Consider the following 21,438-nt stretch of genomic DNA (forward strand, 5'->3'; position numbering starts at 1 on the left):
TCCCTGAGAGAGACGCCCTCCCCCTGACTGCTCCTCCTAGAGGAGTGTGGAGGTGTCCCTGAGAGAGACGCCTCCCCCTGACTGCTCCTCCTAGAGGAGTGTGGAGGTGTCCCTGAGAGAGACGCCTCCCCCTGACTGCTCCTCCTAGAGGAGTGTGGAGGTGTCCCTGAGCGAGACGCCTCACCCTGACTGCTCCTCCTAGAGGAGTGTGGAGGTGTCCCTGAGAGAGACGCCTCACCCTGACTGCTCCTGACCCGCTGGCTGTCACCCTGAGGGGTCCACTCCGCCGTCGGGGGGGTGAATGTGTGATGAATGGGTGAATGTGTGCATGTGTGCGTTAACCGTTGTAAGTCTCTTTGGAGGACAGCGTCTGCTAAACGCCCTCAATGTAAACGCAGTGCAGCAGGCGGAGTCACGCGCGGTTTGACCTCTGGTTTAATAAAGTGTGGTTCTCTTGTGATGAACGGACCTCTGAGCTGAAGCGGGGGCCGCTCTCTGCGTCCTGCAGACATGTGCACCAGCGTCCCCGAGACGGCGGAGGAGCTGGAGAGCCGCGGCCGGCTGCTGCGCCTGCTGGACCTGGTGATCGACGCGCTGGTCTGGGCCATCTCCAAGCTGGGCCTGTCCACCCAGGAGCAGACCCTCCGGCTGGGCCACCTCACCATGCTGCTGTCACACATCCGCCACGTCAGGTAGGCTACGTCAGGTACACTGACCGCTACGTCAGGTAGGCCACCTCACCATGCTGCTGTCACACATCCGCCACGTCAGGTAGGCCACCGCTACGTCAGGTAGGCCACCGCTACGTCAGGTAGGCCACCTCACCATGCTGCTGTCACACATCCGCCACGTCAGGTAGGCTACGTCAGGTAGGCCGACCGCTACGTCAGGTAGGCTACGTCAGGTACACTGACCGCTACGTCAGGTAGGCCACCTCACCATGCTGCTGTCACACATCCGCCACGTCAGGTAAACTGACCGCTACGTCAGGTAGGCCACCTCACCATGCTGCTGTCACACATCCGCCACGTCAGGTAGGCTACGTCAGGTAGGCTACGTCAGGTACACTGACCGCTACGTCAGGTACACTCCGCTACGTCAGGTACACTGACCGCTACGTCAGGTAGACCACCGCTACGTCAGGTAGACCACCGCCACGTCAGGTAGGCCACAGCTACGTCAGGTAAACTGACCGCTACGTCAGGTAGGCCACCTCACCATGCTGCTGTCACACATCCGCCACGTCAGGTAGGCTACGTCAGGTAGGCTACGTCAGGTACACTGACCGCTACGTCAGGTACACTCCGCTACGTCAGGTACACTGACCGCTACGTCAGGTAGACCACCGCTACGTCAGGTAGACCACCGCCACGTCAGGTAGGCCACAGCTACGTCAGGTACACTGACGCTACGTCAGGTAGGCCACCTCACCATGCTGCTGTCACACATCCGCCACGTCAGGTAGGCTACGTCAGGTAGGCTACGTCAGGTACACTGACCGCTACGTCAGGTACACTCCGCTACGTCAGGTACACTGACCGCTACGTCAGGTAGACCACCGCTACGTCAGGTAGACCACCGCCACGTCAGGTAGGCCACAGCTACGTCAGGTACACTGACGCTACGTCAGGTAGGCCACCTCACCATGCTGCTGTCACACATCCGCCACGTCAGGTACACCAACCGCTACTTCAGGTACACCAACTGCTACGTCAGGTACACTCTGCTACGTCAGGTACACTCTGCTACGTCAGGTACACTGACCGCTACGTCAGGTACACTCTGCTACGTCAGGTACACTGACCGCTACGTCAGGTACACCACTCTGGACTATGGATATTTGAGATCGAATGGGAGCTAAACACTATCCTGCGTTCAATTTAAGCATTCTGTTTAATATATATATATATATATATATATATATATATATATATATATATATATATATATATATACTTTTAAATCATGCGTTTATGGCCAATAGTATTATAAATCTTCTTCCCTGCCCTTCCACTTCAATTGCGCCGATATTGAATATTTCAACCTTGATATCTTGATACCAATATCTCTGAACATTTATCTTCTCTAAAGAAAAGGTGAAGTTAGATGAAAGGTTAAGTTAGATGGAAGGTGAAGTTAGATGAAGGGTTAAGTTAGATTAAAGGTAAAGTTTGATTTGGATGTCTGAAGAAGACTGATGGAGGAAATGGTTGGAGCAGTTGGGTTGCGCCCTGACCGTGGTCGTGGTCTCCTGTCTCCACAGCAACAAAGGCATGGACCACCTGTCCACCATGAAGAGGAAGAACGTGGTGTTCGTCTATGACCTTCTCCTGGAGATGCTGGACGCCAACACCTCCACCTCCACCTCCGCCAGCGGTCACATGGCCTCCCCGTCCTCCACCTCCTCCTCCGACTCCTCCTCCTCCTCCCACCAGCCCAGCGGGCCGGACCACCAGGGCTCGGGGGGGTGCGCCATGAGCAGCAGCCCCGACCAGAGCACCCTCCTCAGGCACACCCAGGGCCAGGCCCCGTCCCTGGGGTCCCAGCTCCAGGGCCCACCCCTCCAGGGCCCTCCTCCACCAGAGGCCCAGGGAGCCTGCCCCGCCATGGAGGGAGACGGGTGAGGGCCCCGGAGCTTAGAGGACTTAGAACGTAGCACTTAGCATGGGGACTTAGCATTTAGCATGGGGACTTAGCACTTAGCATGGGGACTGAGACCTTAGCACTTAGCACGGGGACTTAGCACTTAGCATGGGGACTTAGCACTTAGCATGGGGACTGAGACCTTAGCACTTAGCATGTGGACTTAGCACTTAGCATTGGGACTTAGCATTTAGCATGGGGACTTAGCACTTAGCATGGGGACTGAGACCTTAGCACTTATCATGGGGACTTAGCACTTAGCATGGGGACTTAGCACTTATCATGGGGACTTAGCACTTAGCATGGGGACTTAGCACTTAGCATGGGGACTGAGACCTTAGCACTTATCATGGGGACTTAGCACTTAGCATGGGGACTTAGCATTTAGCATGGGGACTTAGCATTTAGCATGGGGACTTAGCATTTAGCATGGGGACTTAGCACTTAGCATGGGGACTTAGCATTTAGCATGGGGACTTAGCACTTAGCATGGGGACTTAGTACTTAGCATGGGGACTTAGCATTTAGCATGGGGACTTAGCACTTAGCATGGGGACTTAGCACTTAGCATGGGGACTGAGACCTTAGCATTTAGCATGGGGACTTAGCATTTAGCATGGGGACTTAGTACTTAGCATGGGGACTTAGCACTTAGCATGGGGACTTAGTACTTAGCATGGGGACTTAGCATTTAGCATGGGGACTTAGCATTTAGCATGGGGACTTAGCATTTAGCATGGGGACTGAGACCTTACCACTTAGCATGGGGACTTAGCACTTAGCATGGGGACTTAGCATTTAGCATGGGGACTTAGCACTTAGCATGGGGACTTAGCACTTAGCATGGGGACTTAGCATTTAGCATGGGGACTTAGCACTTAGCATGGGGACTTAGTACTTAGCATGGGGACTTAGCATTTAGCATGGGGACTTAGCACTTAGCATGGGGACTTAGCACTTAGCATGGGGACTGAGACCTTAGCATTTAGCATGGGGACTTAGCATTTAGCATGGGGACTTAGTACTTAGCATGGGGACTTAGCACTTAGCATGGGGACTTAGCACTTAGCATGGGGACTTAGCATTTAGCATGGGGACTTAGTACTTAGCATGGGGACTTAGTACTTAACATGGGGACTTAGCACTTAGCATGGGGACTTAGCACTTAGCATGGGGACTTAGCACTTAGCATGGGGACTTAGTGTTGTTCAGGTTCCTGATCACATGACTGTGGTCCTTCCAGGTTCATCCACGTGGTGCAGTGGCCGGGGGCGGAGCCCGACTACAGCCTGGGTGGGGCCCAGGCCATGGACACCATCTGAGGACCGGGGTCCAGGTCCAGGACCAGGACCAGGACCAGGTCCCGGTCCAGGACCAGGTCCAGGTCCAGGACCAGGACCAGGACCAGGACCAGGACCAGGACCAGGACCCGGTCCAGGTCCAGGGGCAGGACCCGGTCCAGGAAGGCACCGACATTAGCTAGGAATGAAGAGACTTGGACTGACCCATTGCGGTACTCTTGGTGGGGGGGGGGTCGCGAGTCGGACGTTAAGAGCGATCCCTAAAAAAGGACAAAAGGGGTTCAGACGGGCTGCGGTGCGGTGAATGTCTCTCAGTCTTTCTGGTATTTAGTGTGTTGTTGTTTGTGTGCGGTAGGCTCTGTGTGTGCCGTGTTCTCCGTCCTGTGAATGTGAACGTTAACGGCCCTTTGGGCCTCTGTGCCAAACTGTGCAATTTTACAACGATGGAACGTGTTTGTACCCCCCCCCCCCACCCCCCCACCCCCCACCCCCCCACCCCCCCACCAAGCCATACGTGTCGTGGAGACCTCAGCTGAAGGTCATGTGATAGCCGTAGTCCGTCCGTCTGTCCGTCCGTCGCTGTCCGTCCTCGTGAAGCCGCCTCTCGGGGGGCTTGGTGCTGTGAGTGTTTCTCTTGGATCGTCGTCATGGCCGGTCTGCTACTCTTCTTTGATGTTCTCAGCAACTGTAGGGCGGGTCTGAGCCTCCTCAGAGCTGAGCCTCCTCAGGTCTGAGCCTCCTCAGGTCTGAGGCTCAGGTCTGAGCCTCCTCAGCTCTGAGCCTCCTCAGGTCTGAGGCTCCTCAGGTCTGAGCCTCCTCAGGTCTGAGGCTCCTCAGGTCTGAGGCTCCTCAGGTCTGAGCCTCCTCAGGTCTGAGGCTCCTCAGGTCTGAGGCTCAGGTCTGAGCCTCCTCAGCTCTGAGCCTCCTTAGGTCTGAGCCTCCTCAGGTCTGAGGCTCCTCAGGTCTGAGCCTCCTCAGGTCTGAGGCTCCTCAGGTCTGAGCCTCCTCAGGTCTGAGGCTCCTCAGGTCTGAGGCTCCTCAGGTCTGAGGCCTCCTCAGCTCTGAGCCTCCTCAGGTCTGAGGCTCCTCAGGTCTGAGCCTCCTCAGGTCTGAGGCTCCTCAGGTCTGAGCCTCCTCAGACCTGAGAAGCCTCAGGTCTGAGCCTCCTTAGGTCTGAGCCTCCTCAGAGCTGAGCCTCCTTAGGTCTGAGCCTCCTCAGCTCTGAGCCTCCTCAGCTGCAGATGTTTTTTCTACTCTCCTTTCTACGGACGTGTGATGTTTACCGTGAGACGTGAAGTGTCCTTGCTCTGACTGTTGAGGGAGTCTCCCTCCTGGCCGTGTGGAACTAACCGGCCGCTGTTCAGCGCGTTCACCTGCGTGGCGCGTCAACGACATTATGTTTGAATCTTGAAAATGCAAACGTACACCTTTAAAACCCTCTGATGTAGGGTTTAAAACCCTCTGATGTAGGGTTTAAAACCCTCTGATGTAGGGTTTAAAACCCTCTGATGTAGAGTTTAAAACCCTCTGATGTAGAGTTTAAAACCCTCTGATGTAGGGTTTAAAACCCTCTGATGTAGGGTTTAAAACCCTCTGATGTAGGGTTTAAAACCCTCTGATGTGGGGTTTAAAACCCTCTGATGTAGGGTTTAAAACCCTCTGATGTAGGGTTTAAAACCCTCTGATGTAGAGTTTAAAACCCTCTGATGTAGAGTTTAAAACCCTCTGATGTGGGGTTTAAAACCCTCTGATGTAGAGTTTAAAACCCTCTGATGTGGAGCTTAAAACCCTCTGATGTAGAGTTTAAAACCCTCTGATGTAGAGTTTAAAACCCTCTGATGTGGAGTTTAAAACCCTATGATGTAGGGTTTAAAACCCTCTGATGTAGGGTTTAAAACCCTCTGATGTAGGGTTTAAAACCCTCTGATGTAGGGTTTAAAACCCTCTGATGTGGAGCTCTGAGGTCTAATTTGTCAACCACTCATCAGGGGCCTGCTCATTAAAAGATGTTGATCTTGTCAAACGGACAAAGAACATTCTGGCTCCGCCATCCGACGGCATGAACCACAGCGACAGACCGGAGAGGTTTGAGTTAAAGCTGGAACCGCCCTGATGTCACCCGTGTCATTAAAGAGAGCCATGCCACATGAACATTATGAAGGAGAGGCGTGTGGTGATACGCCGAGTCATATGTGTTATGGATAACATGTGTTCAATGTATGTAATGTACCTGCTGTGCCACATATATACGTATATGACATGCATGTCTTATGTTGTATACTGTAGAGCGGGAGGCTCGGTGTTTCACCGTGGGACCCGCTCAGTACCCGTTCTGTTTGTTTCTCTCAAATGTGACCACATGCACACGCTACACACATGTAAAGTCCTTTTTTAGCCAACACACACACACTTACACAGTTTGGAAACAGACCATGACCAAAGCATGTTTAATGCCTTTTTGCAGAATGACAATCAATACATCCCATAATAAACTGTACACCGTGCTTGTGTCTCTGCCGTGCGCGTCTGTGGTGCTCAGGCAGTGATTGGTTGAACTCGTCGTCGTGTTACAAAAATATTCAAACGGCTCTATCTGAAGGGATCCTTCGGCCTCACCTCAAAGGCCTTAGAGTGGACCTGCTGCTCCTCCAGCTCTCCTTCTTAGACCCCTGAAAGGATCACATTCGTTCTGCATCCGGAGCTCGGGCTAACCCAGGTTCCTCCGGAGGAGCCGAACATCTGGACGTTCTACCAGATACGTGCAGCTAGTCTAGGAGCCAAACATCTGGAGGGCGACCCACACGGCAGTGGAGCGACGCTGGTGGCAGCATTTCAGTTTCACACGATACATATGGGGGCTAGCACAAACACACACACACACACACACACACACACACACAAACACTCATGGCAGATGGGGAGCGTTTGTTTTGATGCAGCCGGTGTGCCAGGTGGGTGGAGTCTAACGTCCATAACGGCCATTTCGTATTCTGACAACGATGTGTGATTTGGCGTCGTTTTTGGCGTTTTTTCGATGACATCATTTCCCCGAGCTTGGCGAAAGGAGTGATGGTTTTATTGTACCTAAGAGAGAAGGCCCACCCTTCCTGGCGCATCCGGGAGCATAAAACAAACTCCCTGTGAGTCAGGGCTTGTATCGCGGGCCTGACAGGGGCGGTTAATAACACACTGTGAGATATCTCTAATCAGTGTCCTCTTTCTTAATCCCCTCAACATGTAAACAGTGATGAGCGGGGATAAGATGTTGTCTGGACGAGAACGCTCCTGCTGACGAGCGCTGGCTGATCCGTCGGGTCAGCCTCCGGTCCAAACCCTGAGCTGTTGCAATACGTCCCAACGTCAGCGGGCGCGATGGGGATCCATCTGGCGCGTCCTAACCCAGCCCTGGCGTTCCCAGCTGGGATTCCTTGGTGTGAACCTCACAAAGAGACGAGGCTAGCCCAAGGAAAACAGGCATGAAAGTAAATCTCTTCAACGTTCTGTGCGCTGGAAGCGCGAGGGGGGGGAAGCGCGAGGGGCTTGGACCGGGGCGAGGTGTCGACACGGAGAAAAACTTTTAAAAACCAAGCCACGCGATTTAGGCCAAAGAAAAGCTCCACTGAAGGAAACGTTGAATAAATACGGATTTAAGGAAAGCAAAAACACACACACGTCGACCAGATGCACAAGCGGGCTCTTGTTGTCTCAATGTTCTTAAAAGGTGAGTCCAACTCAACCCCAGCACCCCCCCCTCCAAGGAGCCCGTTTAAAATGACCTGAGCACCCGGGAACCAGGAGCACCCGGAACCTCCACCCAAAGCCAGGGTCTCCTCCGGCCCCAGACCTCCTGAGGACCACCACCACCTCCACCCAAAGCCAGGGTCTCCTCCACCACCCCGCCGTGACGCCGCGAGCGGCCGGCCGGCGGGCGGGGGGGAGGATCACGTGGGCGGGGGTCCGTTGGTGTAGCGCAGCATGGGGTAGAAGGAGCGGGCGAAGTTGTTGGTCAGGGTGCAGCTGTAGGGCTCCTCTGCCAGCGGCACCAGACACACCAGCAGCATCAGCAGGAGCAGCAGGAGGTGCAGGGGGAGGGCCGCGCGGAGAACCCTCTGGAAGAAGGAGCGGGGCGGGGAGGCGTCTCTCCGACCGGCCCGGGGTCTGGGGAGGGAGGGAGGGAGGAGAGGGAGGAGAGGGAGGGGGGGAGGGAAAGAGGGAGGGAGGGAGGGAGGGAGAGAGAGAGAGAGAGAGGGAGAGAGAGAGAGAGGGAGGGAGGAGAGGGAGGAGAGGGTCACGCTCCACGCTGTGAGGCTGAAGGTTGAGCTACCTTCATCGGTCACTCTGGTTAAGGATTGACTTTTCGGACTTCTTAATATTCATATCCACTCTTTTTACTTTAACTGTCTTTACTTTGTTTTTCAGAGGTCATTGCCTTTGAAAGATTATTGTGCCAAATGTTAAAAGATTCCAGATTACGTTCAGGCGATTCGGGATTCAGAGCGATTAAAAGTTCAACCTGATTGGTTGAAGTGAGTACTGTGTGATGTCACAAACCACGTTTTATTTGGAGAGCAGGTTTGGCCGGCAATCCCTTTAACTAACTAACTAACTAACACTACTACTACTACTACTATAATACTACTACTACTACAATACTACTACTACTACTACTACTACTACTACTACTACTACTATAATACTACTACTACTACTACTACTATAATACTACTACTACTACTACTACTACTACTACTACTACTACTACTACTACTACTACTACTACTACTACTAATAATAATAATAACACACATAAAAACAAATGTTATTTAAGAACATATGTACTGCATTGTGCCGTCTTGCTAAATGTTAAAACATGTTAACACATGTTGACACATGTTAACCCATGTTAACCCATGCTGGAGGCTCCGGGGCGGAGGTGCCAGCCTCTCCAGACGAGGAGACGTGAGAGGTGAGAAGATGCTGAGGTGTCACTCACCTTCCGGGTGGGGGGGGTCCCGTTGCCATGCCGACATCCTCCTGAAGCAGAGAGACACACCGATTACACTGTGACTCGACCCCAGCACTCACATGACCACGCTACAGATATCTGTTCTGAAGATAACCTCGGACAGGAAGAAGAGGGAATGTTGCAGCTGTTCGACAGAACTGATTGGCTGATGAAAGTCAGGTTAATTGCAGTTGATTGCATCCATGTAGCCAGGGCCAGGAGTCTCTGACCCATAACGGCCCACTTTCTTCAGGGGTGGAAGAATTTGGATAAATGAACAGCGCAAAACTCTTACTGCTCCCCTTTTATTGTATATCGAATCAACGTTTGGCAAATGAAAATTCCACCTCAAGGGATCAGTTTATAAGAAAAAAACTTACTTTAACTATCAATGATATATAAAACATGCAATGTTAACCCATTACATACACATCTTCCTTTCCTGGCTTTTTCCTGCCCTCCACAATCAACGACACTTCTGCATTTGTTCTCTACTTCTCTACTTCTCTACTCTCTCTCTACTCTCTACTCTCTCTGTTACCGCTCAAGAAAAGATGGGCCAAACCAACTCAAATAATTGGGAGGGGTGAACTACCGTACGTTGTACAATCCATATTACATATACTGCGATGCTGGGGCCGAAGTGTCAGATGAATGACCTGACGTCTACTGTAGGAGAAGATAAAATACCAATAATGGTCAAAGTCATTTTTTTTCCCACCCAAGTGGCCCAAAATACATTTGAAAATAACAATGATTCACTGACTGTGTTTAGCGGTGAGGACTCGAGGACTGAGACGTTACGAGAGCCAGACGGGCAACAACATCCTGATTCTAACATGAAGCGCTCCTCAGCTGAAAGGAACTTAGTTAATGTTGTGTTGATTGATGACCGTTTGCACCATCGCACGATCGTGATTCGTTTGAGAACGAGAACGAGGGAGGAGCCGAGTCTGACCGACTCAGTGACTGAGAACCATGATTCACCGCTACCGGAAATACGAACCAACCAACGAACGACTCTTCTTGGCGAACTGACCGACGCAAACTGATTCATTCAAACGAATCATGAAACCCACCACTAGTCCCCAAAGCACTTTACATAGTGCGTGTGTAGCGTGTGCGTGTGTGCGTGTGTGTGTGTGTAGTGCGTGCGTGCGTGCGTGTTTGACGGTGCCGTCGTGACGGAGCGAGGGTGAAGGTACCTGTTGGAGCGCCGGCGGTGGGGCTGCTGGGCCAGGCTCCAGGTCGTCCGTCTCTGAGCTGGTTGGACTGGTTTCCTGCGGGGGGAGAGAGACGGGTCAACAGCCTGTCTGTCTGACCGCCGGGCGACATCATCCACCAGACCGCGCGGAAAACACAGCCCTAAAACACTCAACTTAACGGCCCTTCTGTCTGCCTGACTGTGTTTGTTTGAGGCAAGGCATGTGATCCAACTGCTGTTGCAGTCAGGGTGGTTCATTCTGAATGTGTGTGTGTGTGTGTGTGTGTGTGTGTGTGTGTGTGTGTGTGTGTGTGTGTGTGTGTGTGTGTGTGTGTGTGTGTGTGTGTGTTGCATATCAGACAAAATGTGTAATGTCAATATCGGAAGATGCTGTGAATATGGATATATATATATATATATATATATATATGTGACCTGTGCTGATATATACATATATATATATATATATATATATATATACAATCATAATGAACATGTTTATGCCATTTTATGTTTTGATCTATTTTTGATATCTGAAGTGTATGCTTTATGGAATCAATTGGGTGCTGCACTTCCTGTTCTAACTTCCTGTTCTGGACACACTTGTGCTGTCATGTGACCTCACGACCTGGAGGGCAGTGAACATGTGACCTGATGACCTAACATGGCGGGCAGTGATCATGTGACCTGTGCTGTGTTCCAATATCCATCCTTCCATGAGTCCACTTAAACGTGGTTCACTAACCACGCTCACCGAGTGCGCTCATTTCCAGACGTCCAGATCCAACACTCTGCGGTGCACTGACCGGAAACTACGATCGCGACGGCTTCCGTGGCTCCTCCCCCCCCCCCCGCAATAAACATCCCTCTGTGAACGGTGAACACTCTACGCCTAGCGGCTCTAAAAAGCTATAAAAGCTACAGAATGACTCCATTAATGCGGGCTGTGTGGAAAACGCGCCCGCCGTTGGCTCCGCCCGGCTCCGCCCTCTTCCGCTACGTAGCTAAGATGGCGGCGGTTGAGAAGCGAGAAGCGAGCACCGATCCACGCTCCGCGGTGTGACCGTTCTGAGTTCACCATCCGGGTCCTCTCAGTGCACTTTCTTTTCGCCCCCCGATCTGAATTGGAACGCGGCCCTACGTACTCAGACTGAGTACAGTGAGTACGGACGGTGTGGACACTGGAACACAGCCCTGGTGACCCAACCCGACGGACGGGCAGTGATCATGTGACCCACCAGCCTCCCCCGCAGGGCGCTCCGCTCCCCGGCCACCCTCCGCAGCAGGAGGCGGAGCTTGTTGGCGATGACGTGGACCTTCTCCTTGGCCTCCAGGCCGTCCTCCTCCGTCACCTCCAGGAGCAGCTGGGAGGAGATCTCCTGGAGGGAGGAGACCTGCTGCTGCTGGCCCAGCAGCTCCTCCTCCACCTCCTGCAGGGGGAGACGCAGAGCAGGAGCACGCGGCTGAGTGGGGCGGAAAGGGCTGCTGTGCTAGTGAAGACACACGGCTACTCTTATACAGATACACAGCTACTCTTATACAGAGACACACAGCTACTCTTATACAGATACACACGGCTACTCTTATACAGAGGTACACAGCTACTCTTAGACAGATACACGGCTACTCTTACACAGAGATACAGCTACTCTTATACAGATACACGGCTACTCTTATACAGATACACGGCTACTCTTATACAGATACACGGCTACTCTTATACAGATACACGGCTACTCTTATACAGATACACGGCTACTCTTATACAGATACACGGCTACTCTTATACAGATACACGGCTACTCTTATACAGATACACGGCTACTCTTATACAGATACACGGCTACTCTTATACAGATACACAGCTACTCTTATACAGAGACACACAGCTACTCTTACACAGAGATACACGGCTACTCTTACACAGATACACAGCTACTCTTAGACAGAGACACACAGCTACTCTTATACAGAGACACACAGCTAGACAGAGATACACAGCTACTCTTAGACAGAGACACAGCTACTCTTAGACAGAGATACACAGCTACTCTTATACAGATACACAGCTACTCTTATACAGAGATACACAGCTACTCTTAGACAGAGATACACAGCTACTCTTAGACAGAGATACACGGCTACTCTTATACAGATACACAGCTACTCTTATACAGAGATACACAGGTACTCTTATACAGAGATACACAGCTACTCTTAGACAGAGATACACAGCTAGACAGAGATACACAGCTACTCTTAGACAGAGATACACGGCTACTCTTAGACAGAGATACACGGCTACTCTTAGACAGAGATACACAGCTACTCTTACACAGATACACAGCTACTCTTAGACAGATACACAGCTACTCTTAGACAGAGATACACAGCTAGACAGAGATACACAGCTACTCTTAGACAGATACACAGCTACTCTTAGACAGATACACAGCTACTCTTAGACAGATACACAGCTACTCTTAGACAGAGATACACAGCTACTCTTATACAGAGATACACAGCTACTCTTAGACAGAGACACACAGCTAGACAGAGATACACAGCTACTCTTAGACAGAGATACACAGCTACTCTTATACAGAGATACACAGCTACTCTTATACAGATACACACAGCTACTCTTACACAGAGATACACAGCTACTCTTATAGAGATACACAGCTACTCTTAGACAGAGACACACAGCTACTCTTAGACAGAGACACACAGCTACTCTTAGACAGAGACACACAGCTACTCTTAGACAGAGATACACAGCTACTCTTAGACAGAGATACACAGCTACTCTTACACAGAGATACACAGCTACTCTTATAGAGATACACAGCTACTCTTAGACAGAGACACACAGCTACTCTTAGACAGAGATACACAGCTACTCTTAGACAGAGACACACAGCTACTCTTAGACAGAGATACACAGCTACTCTTAGACAGAGATACACAGCTACTCTTATACAGAGATACACAGCTACTCTTAGACAGAGATACACAGCTACTCTTAGACAGAGATACACAGCTACTCTAAGACAGAGATACACAGCTACTCTTATACAGAGATACACAGCTACTCTTATACAGATACACAGCTACTCTTAAACAGAGATACACAGCTACTCTTATACAGATACACAGCTACTCTTAGACAGAGATACACAGCTACTCTTATACAGAGATACACAGCTAGACAGAGATACACAGCTACTCTTATACAGACACACATCTACTCTTATAGAGATACACAGCTACTCTTATACAGAGATACACAGCTAGACAGAGATACACAGCTACTCTTATACAGAGACACACAGCTACTCTTATAGAGATACACAGCTACTCTTATACAGAGATACACAGCTACTCTTATACAGAGACACACAGCTACTCTTATACAGAGATACACAGCTAGACAGAGATACATAGCCAGACAGAGATACACAGCTACTCTTATACAGAGATACATAGCTACAAATTTACCCAGCGACACTTAAACAGAGATACGTGGCTACCCAGCTACCCAGGTACAAAATACTTTCTGAAGCAAATCCAAGTCCCTTTCTATGATCTTTAAGGGCGGTTACCCGTAGGTCTAACATTACGACAGTCTAGCTTTACTATTTATTTTGAATGCTCCACTAGGACTGATGCTTGGTCCATCCATCCATGTCCCTTCATTGTATCTATCAGATCTGATGACCGATCCTGAATGTAGACAAACGTGTGGATTGATTACGGCCCGTAATCAATCCACACGTTTATCTCTACATTCAGGATCGGTGACAAACCAGATCAGTTCTAAACCACTTGAGAACCGACTAGATCCCAGACATGGGGATCTAGTCGGACGCTGGGGCTGCCCTGCGGCTCACCGTGAGCAGCCGGCCCTGGGCCAGCAGGGCGGGGCGGGGGGCGTGGGCGTCCAGGGCGCTGCAGGCCTGGAGGTGGCTCTCCACCCGGGCCAGCCCCAGCAGCAGGGAGTGGAGCGTCTCGTGGAACTCCTGGAGGAGAGAGGGAGGAGGTCATGGGAGGGAGGGAGGGAGGAGGTCATGGAGGAGAAGGAGGGAGGAGGTCATGGGAGAGAGGGAGGAGGTCGTGGGAGGGAGGGAGGGAGGGAGGGAGGGAGGGAGGAGGTCATGGGAGGGAGGGCAGAGGTCATTGAGGGCAGCATTAGGTAAGGAACCATCTGAAAATCAGGAAGAATGTGTCCTGACTCCAGATGTGTAACGTCCTGACTCCAGATGTGTCTTGAGTCAGAGAGTTTCTCTTAACCACATTCAATACCTTTGTGGTCACTTTGTAAAAAAAGCGAGCAAAACGTGACTAAACTACAGAAAAAAAGACGACAAGTGGCCCTCGGGGTGAGGGGCGTGGGTTCTGACCTGACACTCCATGAGCGCCCCCTGCAGGCCCGTCTCCCAGACCTGGAGGCCGGCGCAGGCGCGGGTCCAGCGCTGGTTGGCCTCCTGGAGGTCCTCCTGGAGCCGCCGCACCTCGGGGCTGTCCCCCCGCTGGAAGTGGCGGCTGCTGAGGTTGATGGAGATCACCGCCCCCTTGTGGCGGTTCAACGTCCTCTGCATGTCCTGGAGGAGGGGAGGGCGGGAGGAGGGCGGGTTAGGGGGTAGTGGCAGGACGCCCTACTGCTGAGGGACGGGGGGGTCGAACCGAGAACCTTCAGGCTGGGGCCGCTGGACCAGCCGAACCACCACACTGTTCTGTGTCACCCATCAGCTGTGGTTTGAGTCAGTGAGGACTGGGCTCAGACGACCTCACTAGGTCGCTGTATTCTGGGTTGGTGGTCAGTTTAACAGGGAAGTACTTTTAGTTCCGTCATGGGGCACGGTGAAGTGTATTACAACATGAAACATAGAAGATATTCTTTTCGTCATATACCATAGACCACGGCTGAGAAGGTTACCTTGAGCTTCCAGATGTTGCGTTCTATATCCTGGAGGCTGGTGGCTGGAGCTAGCCTCTGGAGCTCCTCCAGCTCGGGCCCCATGCTGCCCAGCCAGGAAGTGACATCACTGAGGTCCGAGTTGAGCTTCTTCCACTGCTCCAGGTCGTGGTGGATGTCCAGCTCGTTGCAGATGGTCTGAGCCTGGAACAGCTCCCAGCGTTCGATCACACCTGGAGCCCAGTAATAAATCAGGTGTGTGCAGGTGTGTTAATCTACCTGTGAGGTGTGTTACTGCTCTACCTGTTAAGAGGTGTTTCTGCTCTACCTGTGAGGTGTGTTTCTGCTCTACCTGTTAAGAGGTGTTTCTGCTCTACCTGTGGAGGTGTGTTTCTGCTCTAACTGTGCAGGTGTGTTACCACTCTACCTGTACAGGTGTGTTACCACTCTACCTGTACAGGTGTGTTACCGCTCTACCTGTACAGGTGTGTTACCGCTCTACCTGTGCAGGTGTGTTACCGCTCTACCTGTGCAGGTGTGTTACTGCTCTACCTGTGCAGGTGTGTTACCGCTCTACCTGTGCAGGTGTGTTACCGCTCTACCTGTGCAGGTGTGTTACCACTCTACCTGTACAGGTGTGTTACCACTCTACCTGTGCAGGTGTGTTACTGCTCTACCTGTGCAGGTGTGTTTCCACTCTACCTGTGCAGGTGTGTTTTTCAGCGGTGCTGCAGGTGAGTCCGGCCTCCTCCAGCTCCTCCTCGTCGTTCAGGACCAGTTTGACCCGCTTCACGCTGTCGATGTTGCCGCTGCACTCTGACATCAGCTTGGCCTGCAGGAGCATAAAGAAGTTTTATGCGTATAGTACACTGTGTGTGTGTGTGTGTGTGTGTGTGTGTGTGTGTGTGTGTGTGTGTGTCCTTACGTAGCCTTGCTGTGGTGAGGGGGAGGTAGGGGTGTGGGGGGGGGAGACAGTCCGACCTCGGAGGCCCTCTCTGGGCTTCATGTCGGGGCCGGAGGGCTGGTGCCAGCTGGGACCTTCAGACTTGACTGGAGGAGAGAGAGACAGAGACAGAGACGGAGAGAGAGAGAGAGAGAGAGAGAGAGAGAGAGAGAGAGAGAGAGAGAGAGAGAGAGAGAGAGAGAGAGAGAGAGAGAGAGAGAGAGAGAGATACCGCAAAGTCATGATAATAAATAACCACAAGGCATTTAAGTATTTCCAAGGCTGAAGCCAGCACATCGAGTTTGGTTGCAAACACACGCACGCACGCACACACACACACACACACACACACACACACACACACACACACACACACACACACACACACACACACACACACACACACACACACACACACACACACACACACACACACACACACACAGCGTCCATTCCTTAAGACACAACACAAACTCACAAACACAAACCATGCATGTACACATGCGACAGATGCACCGCAACAACCCAACAACACACCAACACAACACTGTGGACACACACTATGAAGGCAAGGAGGGAGGTGCAGGTTGACCAGAGCAAATGCATGAGTGTGTGCACGTGGCCAGGGGGTGTGCACGTGGCCAGGGGGGCGTGCACGTGACCAGGGGGGTGTGCACGTGACCAGGGGGCGTGCACGCCTACCAGAGGCGGCCACCATGGCCCGGGCCGTCGCCATGAGAACCGACTCTGACCCCTTGGTGACCCTGACATCTGCGAGAGAGAGAGTGGGGTGAGAGGTCAACCCGGGGACTCCCACCAGGTCGACGGTCGACGGACGTTCTCCGCTGGAGAGCGAGTGGCTCTCAGAACAGAACAGAGTCTCTCACGACCCGGGCTCGTCTGATCGGCTCTCGCTCTCTCCTGAAGCTCCCAGCACCTCCCAGCTCCCAGCACCTGGAGGTACAGGACCTCCAGCAGACCTGAGGACCTCCAGCAGACCTGAGGACCTCCAGAGGCCTCAGGCCTGAGACCTCTGGAGGTACAGGACCTCCAGCAGACCTGAGGACCTCCAGCAGACCTGAGGACCTCCAGAGCCCTCAGGCCTGAGACCTCTGGAGGTACAGGACCTCCAGCAGACCTGAGGACCTCCAGCAGACCTGAGGACCTCCAGAGGCCTCAGGCCTGAGGGCTCTGGAGGTACAGGACCTCCAGCAGACCTGAGGACCTCCAGCAGACCTGAGGACCTCCAGAGGCCTCAGGCCTGAGGGCTCTGGAGGTACAGGACCTCCAGAGGCCTGAGGGCTCTGGAGGTCCTGTACCTCCAGCAGACCTGAGGTCCTGCAGCAGACGTCAGGTCTGAGAGCTGCGGTGCGGCGTGCTTCAGGTCTCGCTGCTCTCTGCTCACACGGACGTGAAGCGCGGCGCCGACGTGGTGAACAGGCTGGGCTCCTTTAAGAGGTTGGACCGAAAACCCGGAGCCACGAGCCAGAGGCACTGGGAGCCAGAGGACACTGGGAGCCAGAGGCACTGGGAGCCAGAGGCACTGGGAGCCAGAGGACACTGGGAGCCAGAGGCACTGGGAGCCAGAGGCACTGGGAGCCAGAGGACACTGGGAGCCAGAGACACTGGGAGCCAGAGGACACTGGGAGCCAGAGGCACTGGGAGCCAGAGGCACTGGGAGCCAGAGGACACTGGGAGCCAGAGGCACTGGGAGCCAGAGGCACTGGGAGCCAGAGGCACTGGGAGCCAGAGGACACTGGGAGCCGCTCCAGTAGGAGGGAGGAGGAGGCGTGGGAACGAGTCACGCCCGACAAGTAAACAAGTGAATGGTGAAAGGGTGAATGGACTTTACCCTTTTACAAGCACTGTTTTGTAACCAGTGGCCAGCCAAAGCACTTTACAACACAGCCTAACATTCACCCATTCAGCACACATTCACCCCCCGACGGCGGAGTCAGCCCCTCAGGGCGACAGCCAGCGGGTCAGGAGCAGTCAGGGTGAGGCGTCTCTCTCAGGGGCACCTCCACACTCCTCTAGGAGGAGCAGTCAGGGTGAGGCGTCTCTCTCAGGGACACCTCCACACTCCTCTAGGAGGAGCAGTCAGGGTGAGGCGTCTCTCTCAGGGACACCTCCACACTCCTCTAGGAGGAGCAGTCAGGGGGAGGCGTCTCTCTCAGGGACACCTCCACACTCCTCTAGGAGGAGCAGTCAGGGGGAGGCGTCTCTCTCAGGGACACCTCCACACTCCTCTAGGAGGAGCAGTCAGGGTGAGGGCGTCTCTCTCAGGGACACCTCCACACTCCTCTAGGAGGAGCCGGGGATCAGACCAGCGACCTTCAGGTGACCAGCCGACCCGCTCTGCCCCCTGAGCCACACGCCCCCCCCCCCCCTCCCCCCCACCCAGGTCCCGCCCCTCACCGGACAGCGTGCTGAAGTAGGCGGGCTCCTCGTCGTCGTCGTCGTGGGAGGAGGCCCCGCCCACGTCCACGGTGTGGTCCCACTCCAGGGGGATGGAGTCCAGGCTGGCGGGCGTCCCCCGGCCGGACCGCTCCAGGGGCGGCACCAGGAGGTGGCACATGGCCTGGCCCCCCCCCAGGAGGAGCACGGGGCCCCCGGGCCCCACCCTCTCCACGGGGCCCCAGGGGGCCCCAGGCCCCAGGTCTACGGAGTCCTCCAGGTCCTCCAGGTCCTCCAGGTCGTCCAGGTCTCGCTCCTCCTCCAGGACCTGGGGGGGGGGGTCGGAGCCCAGAGGGGGGCCCTCCGTTAGAGTCATAACATGTGAGGGTCATAACATGTGAGGGTCATTACATGTGGCGGCCATAAGGGGGTCGTAAGATGTGAGGAATAACATGTGCGTAACAAATCTTTTTTTTTTTCAGGAGGTCTTAATCGAGGTGAAGCACCTCCTTTACAAGATAAGAAGAAGAGAAGAAGAGAAGTACTGCATACACACACACACACACACACACACACAAACTCACACACACAGGTGACTAGACTGTTGTCTGGTCTCTGGTGCAGATAGAGGAGCCTCATGTGTGTGAGGGGAGTGTGTGTGTGTGTGTGTGTGTGTGGTGTGGTGTGGTGTGTGTCTGTGTGTGTGTGGTGTGGTGTGGTGTGTGCGTGCATGCGTGTGTGTGTGTCTGTGTGTGTCTGTGCGTGTGTGGTGTGGTGTGTCTGTGTGTGTCTGTGCATGTGTGTGTGCGTGCGTGCGTGCGGTGTGTGTGTGTCTGTGTGTGTCTGTGTGTGTCTGTGTGTGTCTGTGTGTGTGGTGTGCGTGCGTGCGTGCGTGCGTGCGTGCGTGCGTGCGTGCGTGCATGTGTGTGTCTGTGTGTGTGTGTGTGTGTCTGTGTGTGTGTGTGTGTGTGCGTGTGTCTGACCGGTCTGCGGGTCAGCAGCCTCTGGTGGAAGCGCGCCACGCGTCCGAACACCTCCTGGCAGTAGGAGTGCAGCTCCTGCAGCTCGTCCTCCAGCAGCGCCGCGTCCAGAGCCGCGCTGCTCTGGATCAGACGCTCCCCGAACACGATGAGGGCGTCAATACGGTCCGTGTTCAGAGTGATCTCCTTCTGGAACACCTGGGGGGGCGGGGAGAGGGGTCGGGACCCAGAGAGAGGGGTCGGGACCCAGAGAGAGGGGGGTCAGGACCCAGAGACAAGGGTCAGGACCCAGAGAGAGGGGTCGGGACCCAGAGAGAGGGGGGTCAGGACCCAGAGACAAGGGTCAGGACCCAGAGAGACAAGGGTCAGGACCCAGAGAGAGGGGGGGTCAGGACCCAGAGAGAGGGGGGTCAGGACCCAGAGAGAGGGGTCAGGACCCAGAGAGACAAGGGTCAGGACCCAGAGAGACAAGGGTCGGGACCCAGAGAGACAAGGGTCGGGACCCAGAGAGAAGGGTCGGGACCCAGAGAGACAAGGGTCGGGACCCAGAGAGACAAGGGTCAGGACCCAGAGAGGGGGTCAGGACCCAGAGAGAGGGGTCAGGACCCAGAGAGAGGGGTCAGGACCCAGGGTGGAGACATAGGTGGTGTACCGAAGGGAGGGGGAGGGGGAGGTGTTGCAGTGTAGTCAGAACCAAAAGGTGGAACTGGAATGGAGAAGGTTAAATCTCGCTGGCTTCTCTAAATTCCATCGCCAGTGAGTTTCAAAACTCAGGTGGGTGGATGACTTGTGGCCTTTGAAAGGCAGCGTGGTTCAGAAGTCTGGAACCCAGAACCTTCTGGTGGGGGTCTACTCACGTGGAGCTGCCTCATCTTGTCCTCCACGTCGCTCTGGGAGAAGTGCTCCACGTTGGTGAGCTGCAGGTCCATCTCCGTCAGCCACACCAGGAGGCCCTCGCGCGTGCCCTCAAAGTCCTCTCGCTGGGACGTGAAGTACTGCCAGGGGTCAGGGGTCAAAGGGTCAAAGGTCAGACAGGGTTAAAACAGACGACTGACGGGTGGTTAAAGGTGTTTAAGTAGGAGCAGCGTATCACTAGACTGGGTGGCCCCACAGAGGGTCTGGAGAAGAGCAATACATTTCTACAACATTTCATTTTTACGTTTTTGCGGGAGCCAATCACCAAGCCGGCTTTTCCCCCTGGCGCGCTATTGGCTGGTTTAACACAATGACGACAGGGAAGCGACGGCAAGCAGCCAATTGCGTACAGAGTCAATTTAACTCTGCCCGTTGATCACGCCTCTTGTGCTGAAGACGATGACAGCAGCCTCCCCAGACCAACGTTCAATCTACCACTGAGCTGGGTCTGGCAGCAGCCAGGCTAACGTATAACAGCAGAAAGATTTGACTTTACATATGAGAGCACTGAGAGAGATGTAAACAGGTACAAGTCACTCTGTGGACAGATTCTATTTGGTCATGTTCCCTCATTAGTCATTAGCCTCACTGTACCACAGTCAGCGAGATGTTGTTTCTCTTTCTTCTGTACTTATCATAAGTCGCTTTGGATAAAAGCGTCTGCTACACGCCCTGAATGTAAACGTGAATGTAGTCATTGGGCGCTTTTATCTACGGCCTCCTGCTCAGGGAGTCCCACAGGGAGGCTGTGGACATCGGTTCAAACCCAGGACCATTCAGCTCCGGGCCCGAAGGTCCTGGGTTCGAAGCCCCAACGTCACAACAGTCCAGCGCCCTGGAGCAAGGCGCCCTGCCCCCTTATGGCGCAGCTCGGTCTAGCAGGTTAGGGTGCCCGGGTCCTGGCTCCGCCCCCACACTGTGAGGGCGGGGCCTCTCCTCCTCCGTCACCTTGAGTCGTCGCAGCACGGCCGCCACCCGGCGCTGCAGGACGTCCCAGCGCCGGTTGCTCTCCGTCACCAGGGCCTTGAGGCGGCTGGCCGCGTCGGTGCGGTTCTCCCGGGCCAGGCGGCGGTACTGCTTGTTGATGAGCTCCAGCTGGGTCAGCCTCTCGTGGACCTGCCTCTGGAAGGCC

General features: G+C 53.8%; 2 protein-coding genes across 5 annotated transcripts in view; one reads left to right on the top strand and one right to left on the bottom strand.

Moving 5' to 3' along the window:
* LOC311371355 (estrogen receptor beta-like) overlaps nt 1-6,448 on the top strand; it is a 21,427-nt gene extending 14,979 nt beyond the window's left edge. The window contains exons 7-12 of one of the 4 annotated variants that reach the window (XM_084489493.1): nt 509-692; nt 2,264-2,620; nt 3,887-3,979; nt 4,064-4,672; nt 4,718-5,019; nt 5,180-6,448. In XM_084489493.1, the coding sequence (XP_084345619.1) occupies nt 509-692; nt 2,264-2,620; nt 3,887-3,965 (620 nt within the window). In that variant the 3' untranslated portion in view covers nt 3,966-3,979; nt 4,064-4,672; nt 4,718-5,019; nt 5,180-6,448. Of the gene's footprint in view, nt 1-508; nt 693-2,263; nt 2,621-3,886; nt 4,004-4,063; nt 5,020-5,179 lie in introns of all 4 variants that reach the window. The other 3 variants (XM_084489492.1, XM_084489491.1, XM_084489494.1) reach the window with 3 other exon arrangements.
* On the bottom strand, nt 6,376-21,434 carry LOC311371357 (nesprin-2-like; the record flags this gene model as incomplete). The annotated part of the gene is made up of 14 exons (XM_084489495.1): nt 6,376-8,102; nt 8,938-8,978; nt 10,155-10,229; nt 11,392-11,583; nt 14,047-14,175; nt 14,557-14,757; nt 15,093-15,304; nt 15,774-15,903; nt 15,997-16,121; nt 16,717-16,785; nt 18,433-18,739; nt 19,395-19,589; nt 20,249-20,386; nt 21,255-21,434. Coding segments are annotated over 14 exons (2,211 nt in total), but the record flags the coding sequence as incomplete, so codon positions are not given.
* Between the last annotated feature and the right edge of the window lie 4 nt (nt 21,435-21,438).

This window comes from Micromesistius poutassou (assembly GCF_964030765.1).
Source record: "Micromesistius poutassou genome assembly, contig: SCAFFOLD_3328, whole genome shotgun sequence".
Lineage (NCBI taxonomy): Eukaryota > Metazoa > Chordata > Actinopteri > Gadiformes > Gadidae > Micromesistius > Micromesistius poutassou.